The following is a 9,025-nucleotide window of genomic DNA, read 5'->3' as shown; positions in this document are numbered from 1 at the left end:
CTCAGGCCTCGCAGGGACTGGAACAAACAACTGTCTAGCCACACACCAGCCTCATCAATAAATGCATGTTCCCCTTCAGAGCGAGCCGGCAGCCGCACAGGCCAGTCACTCCCACCCCGTTTAGAGGGACCAGGGCTTGTGGGGTTCACTTTTTTCCTCTCAATCATCTTTCAGACTCTTGGCCACAGCATCCGTTTCATTTGCAACTTGATCCACTTCAGTTCTGGAGTCAAAAATCACCTGCTAATATCAGAGCCGCCAGGGCACCATTTAGGTGTGACCTGAAGGTGTGAGCCCTGCCAAGGGTTAGATGGTAATGGCATACATGAGAGACAGCAGAAACAAAGAGATGGATGGTCAGGAGATGAGGTTGGGAAATGCAGTATTGTTTCCCAAAGTGCTTCTGGTGAAAGTAAAGGTGACCAGCAAACACAATGAGACTGAAGTATTAATGCACAGTGCAGACAGCCTCATCTCAGAATACCTCCTGGTGAAGGAGGGCTCTTTACTTATCACCTGCCTTCCTTGAGGATGACTCTCCATAATCCTGCTCCTGGCTAGCACTCCCCATGCCAAGCCCACCTGAGAGGGAATTCACCAAGCCCTGCACTGGTTGGGACTTTCCATGGTACATCTGGCACCCAACCAAGCCCGGGCTCTGTGGAAGCCTAATAAGCAAGTTGCAATAATTGAACACAACCCCTGTTACATGTGGCTGGACTCAGCACGGCCACTCTCAACACAGTGTTGTAATTGCTGCAGCAAGGTCCTACCCCCATCCTCACTGTAGTGCAAAATATCTCATTAGAGATTCCAGGATTCCAGTTTGATATGCCAAGGGACAGGCAAATCTCACATCTTTCCCATGCTTCACCTACTTTTCTGCACCAGTTTCCCTGGCACTCCAGATGGCTGCACTTCGTATCAGTGCAGCCATCTTGCTTCAGTCTACAAGCAATCACCTGCTGAACCCTTCATCTAGGGAAGGTGGTTTAAGACGAGCCCATACTTGTGGGAAAATGCCTCTGGATCATACAGCACCTGCAGCAGTGAGTTCAGAACAACTGTCCTCTCTGTCTTTCCCTTACAGTGTTTTTCATCTCTGCAAGCTTGGAAGTAGATGGAGAAGGAGAGAAGCTAGCTTCCAGTTTCTTGAATTGCTTGTGTTTCTGTGCCGTGGCCTTTTTCACCTTTTGTGGCTGGTGGAAGGGTGAAGCTAACTAGCACTGTTCTCTCAGCCCTGGCCAGCTTCATGCTGACCCAAACCCCTTGGAGGCAGGAGGAATACTAGTACTCCCTAGGAGAAAAGGAAGTCAGCACCTCACACATTCGGAGGAAGTTTCTCTCTTTCGAAACAAGCAATTAAATAGGAGCATCTGAGAATCTGAGGGATTCCTAGGAGCATCTAATTAAATTAACCCCCCGAATATTAAATATAAAATCATCCATATGCAAATGTCATCAAAGGCAGGGGCACAAGAGAAATGAAGTTTGGAAATCACAGGTTAAGGGAGCGGAGGCTGCTTGACAAAGATCTGCACATGCATTATGAATACCCCCGACATGTAACAGCTGTATTTTGCTTTAACATTGCTTCCTTGATGACAAGCAGCAACACTGATTTACAACAGCATTAGTTTTGTCTCTTTGTAATCGGGTCTGGGCTTTTCCTTGCCTCTTGTATTTCCTTTTTGACACTTCACTCAAGCCGGACTGTGACAAGGAAATGCACAGAAAGGAAATCCCAGGTCTGGCTATCATGCTCCGTGTACCCCTTTACCTGCAAAATATTGCTGCTCATCCCACCCACACCTGATACACCTCTGCATAGTCATTTCCAGAGGAGGAACGTCCAAAGACACCCATGCCCTTAGTCATCATGCACTGACCAATTAGAAACTCCACTTCCATTATTAAAATTTAGGCAGATAGCCCTTGGCAAAACACTGCATACCCCTGGTGGTATGCAGACCCCAGTTTGAAAACCACTGCTCCAGCCCAGCACTGGAACATTTGCACCCTGTTAAACACTGCAGAGAAAAATGACCTGAGATATTTTTTCCAAACAGATTTCATTTGAATGTTTCTAGGTTTTTAAGCAAACTGTGTCAGATGTTTTGAGCCAACTGTGTTACCTGAAACAATTCTGGGCCAAAGCTGTCCTGCGGCCTCTCGGAAATGCCAAGAAACTTCTGCAAAATGGGAAGAGCAAAAGGGGGTGCATATCATAGCTGTGCTACCTTCTTGAAGTGTGAGATCTGTGCAAACTGCTCCATTTTAAGAACCGGGCAACTTGCGAGAGTGCCTTCGCATGACTGGCTAAGCAACCGCACTGGCGAGTGCACACCGCTGTCAGCAGTGCACAAGGGGGCAGAGAACAAGAGCAGCATTACGCCGACACTCTCGTCAAGTCAATTAGGGAAGAGACCCATTTGGGGCAGAAGCTGGTACCTTGTGTTCAGTGTCTGCTACAGTTTCGCACAAACAGTGTTGTAGCCCTGATGGTCCCGGGCACACGCAAGAAACAGGAGTTGCGAGGTGAGGTAACAGCTTAGGCCGTGTCGGCTTCTTTTCCAGACCGGAGGAAGGGCGTTCTGTGCCTGGAAGCTTGTCTGACATCTCTCCAGCTATCAAGTCGGTTCAGTAAATGGTATTACCTCACTTCGCAATTCCTGTCCGAGGATAGCTTGCTCCCTGCAGTGTGCTGCCTGCTCTCACAAAGCCACAGCCACAAATGAACCGGCAAAGAACAAAGCCCTGCATGAGACTTGCATACTTCTCTCCCATATACAGTTGGCTTCTAAGTTGATTACTTCAGCTCTTTCTAGTCTGGGGCCAAAAGACCAGATTCTGTCTTGGCAGAGAGAAACCACACAAATCAAGGGTCAGTGTGGCCCAAACAGGGTTATCTGCAGGTAAATCAGAAAGGACTAATTTCTTACCCTCCCTCCCTCTCAATGTGTGCTCCTGCTGCAGAAGCGGAGCAGAGCAGTGCACAGAACCCTGTTCCGCAAGGAAGCGTGTGCAGCGCTCTCCCTGCCAGGATAATCACTGCATCTAGCACCTTCTCTTGTTCTCCAACACCCTCCCTGACTCAAATGAGAATGCACATGCCTAATCCTTGACTCACACCTTTGCCTTGCTGTCGAGTGGATGGTAACAGGTAATACAGCTTCTGATAAGCTTGGGAGCAGCAGCAAAACAGACACTGTTCCTTCAGTGTCCACTGGCAAGATGTGAACAGCACAGACTATAGAAGAGCTTTTTATTGTCACTTGTTATCCAGGTGGTGTGAGACATCCTCTACTGTGTGAAGAGCATATGCCATTCCTGGCTATTGGTTCCTGGGCTTGTGTGTAAGAGGGGCTAGATCACCAAGCATGTCTCTCCCTACCACAACAACATCAGTACATCTGCACTGAAAGAGGGAAGCCTGAACACAACAACATAAACCCGATCAGCACCTAATTTTACTGGATCTCAGTTGTTATCCTACAAGACAGACAGAAAGGACTACACCTCATGAGCTGGACTGCAACAGTGAGGTTGCTGAGTGGCTGTCTGGATAGTTCCTCTTGTATTGCTCAAAGGAGAGGCATATTCATTTGCCAACACAGCAGTGATAAATACTCATGGGAAGATAAACAAAGGGTATTTTGAATCAATGGGAGATCACTAATGACGCTCCTGGGTGATCCCTGTTTGAGCCAGTCTTCTGCAGCAGACAGAGGCCAGATCCTCATATGGACATAGCCAAGGAAGTCACTTGCATTAGGTGTGCTCTAGCTAGCAAGCTGCCAGGAAACACCTCCTCTCTCCCTCTCTCATTCAGAGCAGGTGCACTGAAGAGGAAGGAGGATGATGGACATACTACCAGCAGGGATCTTAGGCTACGTCACCCTCAAAACGTTTGATAGCCGTTGCCAAGATCATAGTTTGCCTAGAGTATGCGCATACTTCATTGCTTCTGCCAGTGCAGAGTCCTCTGCCAGTGCATGAGGCTGTCCAGCAGACAAAGTGTGGTCCTGGGGTGCAGATACCATGGAGACCCTGGTGCTGCTTGCTGACTACACACTGGGACCTGTTTGTCATGCACTCCTCTAGAGGAAGTTCAGCATCTTGTGGCACTTACAGCTTCTCTGCTGTTCCTCTGCCTGCCCTCTAGGCTCTTAGATTTTGGACAGAGCCTTGGGGTGACTTTTCAGAAGTGGATAATCTCCAAATATTTAAAGATATCAAGATGAGGGGCCTCCAATTTTGATGGGCAAGGGGCTCCAATGCCTACAAGAACCTGCCCCAACAGATTTTGGAGCCTAAATCCCATTTTCAAAAGTTACTTAAGTCTCATCAAAAGACAGTCTGATTTGGGCTCTTAAAATCCTAGGTCCCTTTTGAAAATGGGACTTGTGCACGTTTAGAAACTCTTCCTTGTCCCAAAGTCAAGGCTTACCGGCTTCCCTAAGCTTTGCTGGGAGCAGGAGGGGTGTAGCTGAAGATGCAGCTGTTATGTGCGTTTGTGTGTGCATCTGAGAGATACATGAAAGAGGAATTTTCACAGTCATTTTTAACTGCTGAGTTTTTCCTATAACATAAATCTGCAACTAGAACATTAGACAGAACAGGAACAGCTCAAAAACAAACAAAAGCTTGTCAAGAAAGTACGTGCCTGGCACTTCATAATGAGATAGCAAACCCTGTAACAAAGGACTGAGCCAGTCCATCAGACACACGTGGTTTGAATCTGTGCACTTTCCCCCATCCACACAGGAAACTGCTCTGATATGCACCATGGCTCCATAATATAAATCACCAACTCAACAGCATCAACAAGATATATGAAAGCCTCAAAAATAGTTAGCAGTTTGCAGAAGAGGTCTTGGTAGCTAAAGAGGAGCAGACAGACAGGGCACTATGGAAAGAGGGGGTTCCCCTGGGAGGCTTCTACTTCAATCAGTCTCACTCCTGCTCTTAGCTATGATTTGCTCTTTCTCCCACATGCAGGCTCTCTGTCTCAGTAGCCCTGGTCTCCTGTCTAATGCTTCCAGATGAAGCAACCCCCAGATGTTGTCATGTTGGGAACATGAGGCTACCTGTCTGGACGCACTGTGGATCTACGTCAAACCTCCTGGAAGGCAGTGGTAAGCCTTTCTATCAACTTTCCCAGGCTGTAGACGGGGTGCTTTATTGACTCCAGCAGAAGTTATGCTTTTTCTACTGTGGAAGAATCAAGCCCGGTAGCGTTTGGCATCTGGGATAACAGGTTATCCATCCATAAATACATTAAATAGCTGAAATCCCTGAGACAACATAAAGGGCTCATTTAGAAGCTGAATGCAAGCTATAGACTGTGTGGCTGGATTGAAGACAATGTCGAGTTCCATCTGTCTTCATCACATGCACTACTGAGCCCCCTTGCTTTCAAATTGAATCAACCCCACAAAAAGGTTTGGGCTGCATGACCCTAGAGATGGCCTACTGTTACAGCCTTACTAATGAACAAGAGCTAATTTCCCAGAGGCCTACAGGTATATTGGCTTTGGGACTGTGTTCTCCCTTCTTGCTCGCCTGTCTTTTATGAAACACTTGCAACAATGGACAAAGGTCCCCGAACATTGTCCAGATACACTTCTAAGGCTGCCAGTGGCAAATCAAAGCTGGAGGAATACACTTTTTAAAAACTGCTAATTATTTTTGTATTTGAGCACAAAATGGTATTGATGTGTGATTAACGATACAGGTGAACACAAAGGCAACCAGGCTTTTGTGCCCAGAGCACGTGCAGCTTTTTATACGATACAGGAGGGCGAGAGAGAATTAACAGGCTCATTTTGGTCCATAAAACCTCACGTTTGAAAGATGCTTGTTACCCCCTCTGCCCAGGATAACTCCAGCATCCCAATGAGGTCACCGAGTGCACTGAAACAGTGGGGCCTACTCCTATCCACCATGCTGGAAAAAGGTTTTGCATCACATCCTTTGGAAGCTCCTGCAGAAAGTGTCCATGAGGTGGTACTCAGAGAACTCATGGGACAGCAGCAGAAACCAAGAGGTGGTGGTGGGGCAGATCCTCAGCTTTGCTCAGCTGAGGCCAGGGGAGCCAGCCTCACTGACACCAACTGGGGTCTGGCCCACTCATGATAATAAAAGGTTTGCAGGTGCCTCGAGCACCAGAGGGGCTTCTCATACCTTACAATGCGGAGGGAGGGAGCGTCCCCAGGACCACAGCGTGCATCTGTGTGGCATCATCCTGTCTTCCCACCCTGCCGAGAGGGCTGGGAGAGTGAGGGATGAGCTGCTACATGCCCTGTTTCAGAGGTCGCGTCTTTGGGAGTGGTTTTACCTTTTCTTCATTACTGATGTTACGGGTAGAAGTTTTCCAGGTGATGGAGGGGATCGGGTCCCCAGAAGCCTCGCAGGTCAACGTGATTTGGTCCTCCAGCTCCATGGCAGTTTTGTTCTCCACATAGGTGATTTTAGGTTTTGCTGGAAAGGGAGAGCAATCATTTACTCAGCTGCTGCTAAGACCCGAGGTCACCTGGGATTAGCAACATTGCAGTCAATGCTACCATTAAAGAAACTATGTTTGCACTTCCAAGGAACTGCTAGCATGATGGGGCATGGGCACGAGGTGTCAGTGACAGTCTTTACTCTTGTGCTCATCGCTGGGGTTCGCAGCAGAGGGGCACAGAAGTGCCATGCATCTGCAGTAGGGTCCGTGTGATAGCACTGGCAATGTCTGTCACTTAAGGTACATCTACACCAGCTCAGCAGCACTCAAGTGCCACCCTCCATCCCCCTGCCTGCTCCAAACCCAGAAATGAAGCAATAAACTGCTGCTGCAGGGAACCCACCCCACTGCCACCCTCGAGGCCTCTGCATCCAGAGTTCTCAGGAGAGGGGGCAGGGAGCGCCTCAGTACAGCCTCATGCTGGCCCACTGCAGGGACTGCACTGTACGCATGGCAGAGGAAACAGGACACTCCTGGTGTCTGTAGCACAGTCCCTGGCAGCAACCCTTATCTGCTAAGCAACAGAGCAACGGCAAAGGGGCTGACATGGGAATTCACCCTGTGTCTGAGACACACCAGATGCCACCTGGTTTAGGTGGTTCCAGCCCCTACCAGAGAACTGCCGATGACCCACTGGTCTCTCGAAGGGGTCAGTTAGGAAGGGGGGAGAACACAATCAGCCTCTGAGGGCTCCAGTTACCAAAGACTTTGAGGTGAATAGTGGCGTCCTGCTCCCCAGCCTTGTTCTCAGCAATGCAGATGTACTCTGCCTCGTCACTCTTTTCCACCTTCCTAATGGTCAGCCGGGAGCCATCGTAGTTGAAGTCGTACTTCTCATCGTCGTCACCCGGCTCTATTTGCTCTCCATCCCTGCCAGGCACAAAGCACACGGGCTGGTGAGCATGAGGTTGATTTTAGCCACTAAGTTTACACTAGTTAGAAGAGGACATGATTTCCCTTGACACCACTGGCCACCTTCAACCACCCTGGGCCATCTATTCACCACCCCACAGCTGCTTCCTTGCCCCGAGGCCCTGCCCCATGCAGTCCTTCACACACTAAGGCAAGCCTGGCCTGCAGAACCGACAGGCACCTTAAACAGCAGCCAGCTGGGGCTGCTCAACCCCTCTGCCCCCAAGCAGGGTTTCCCCCTGATCACCCCTGCAGCAGATTCCTGGCCACTGCCAGCCCAAGCCTTGGAACATCCCCCTCTGCATAGCAGCACAGGGCCCACCAAACCCACCTCTAGCACATGCCCCAGTAGTCAGATCAGGGCCCGGGAAATGAGGACACCTGGGTTCTTTCCACTGATTTAGGGACCAAACTAAAGCCTGCTGAGAAAAACTCCTGCTGACATAATGGCCCTCATGCTGTGACAAGGGACAAGGCACTGAATCTATCTGTGCCTCGTTTTCCCCAGCTGTGCAATGAGCGTAATTATAATACACCATCACCTCACAGGGACGGTTTGGGGCTCGTTAGGTTTAATCCATTCTCTCAGATTGCACGGGAACACTGGGCAAAGAATGCTAATGGTGGGTGAACCATTACTGCCGGTAATGCTATTGTTTGAGCTATTCATTAAGTGAATCTGCTTTCCAATGCCCTGGGACACTGCTGTAACATAGCCCACAATACTCAAGCGAACATGCTGCCTCCACTTCTGTGGCTGGCCCAGAGGGAGCCCAGGGGGAAACACCCACGCTCACAACCGAAGGAAACTCAGCTCAAGGCCTCTTACTTTGTCCAGCTCATGGTTGGCTCAGGAAAGCCATCAGCATCGCATATTAAGGTGACAGACTGGCTGAGGTTGGCAGTGGCATTCACGGTGCTCTGCCTGGCACGGACAGAAGGAGGCACTGGAAGAAAGGCAAGCCTAATTAGGGAGTGCAGGACACAGCATGTGTGCAAGAAAGAACTGTGCAAAGCAACTTCCTACCCTTCACTGCATGCACAGATCAGGGAGCACACCACATGACAGGTGAGGTCTCCAGGTACAGGGGGGCTGGGGGCTCTCTGCACAGAAACCACTCTTTGGGAGCCAAAGTTAATCCCTCACGCTGAGTCACGAGACACTCAGGCTTCCTCTGGACATGGATAATTTTCTGTAAACATCTTGTAAATGTCCAACTGATTTCACGGGTGTTTTTATTTGACACAACAAAGTGAGATTAATAAGCTTGCAACAATTCGTATGTATGAATTGATGGTGAGGCTGCCATCAAAGCGGGGAGCGCAGCACCCGGTAGCACAGGCAGCCGGTCACCGTGACTGCCCTGACTTCAAGCTGCTCACCATTCACAATGACTTGAATATCCTTAAAGTTGATCTCCCCACGAGCCAGGATCCTGCCCTCACAGCGGTACGTCCCCTCATCTGTTTTCTTAATCCCCCGGATCTGCAGGTAGTTGTTGGACAGGACGACTAATCGAACTGAAAGAGACAAACGAAAGACAGCTTCACCCTTCGATCCTCTGAAGCTAGCTCTGATCAACAGGTACACCCCACCCCTCCACA

General features: G+C 49.4%; 1 protein-coding gene across 6 annotated transcripts in view; it reads right to left on the bottom strand.

Moving 5' to 3' along the window:
• The window catches only part of NCAM1 (neural cell adhesion molecule 1), a 254,244-nt gene that overhangs the window by 77,774 nt on the left and 167,445 nt on the right, over positions 1-9,025 (bottom strand). For all 6 annotated transcript variants that reach the window (XM_019510735.1, XM_019510744.1, XM_019510769.1 and 3 more), the window contains exons 5-8: positions 8,804-8,941; positions 8,250-8,367; positions 7,209-7,378; positions 6,341-6,483 (exon numbers count right to left, since the gene is read on the bottom strand). In XM_019510735.1, the coding sequence (XP_019366280.1) occupies positions 6,341-6,483; positions 7,209-7,378; positions 8,250-8,367; positions 8,804-8,941 (569 nt within the window). The remainder of the gene's footprint in view (positions 1-6,340; positions 6,484-7,208; positions 7,379-8,249; positions 8,368-8,803; positions 8,942-9,025) is intronic.

The sequence above is a fragment of the Gavialis gangeticus genome, unplaced genomic scaffold (genome assembly GCF_001723915.1).
Source record: "Gavialis gangeticus isolate Ggan-Ray unplaced genomic scaffold, GavGan_comp1, whole genome shotgun sequence".
In the NCBI taxonomy this organism is placed as follows: Eukaryota; Metazoa; Chordata; order Crocodylia; family Gavialidae; genus Gavialis; species Gavialis gangeticus.
Note: the sequence above shows the minus strand (reverse complement) of the source record. Positions and strands in the feature narration are given on the sequence as shown.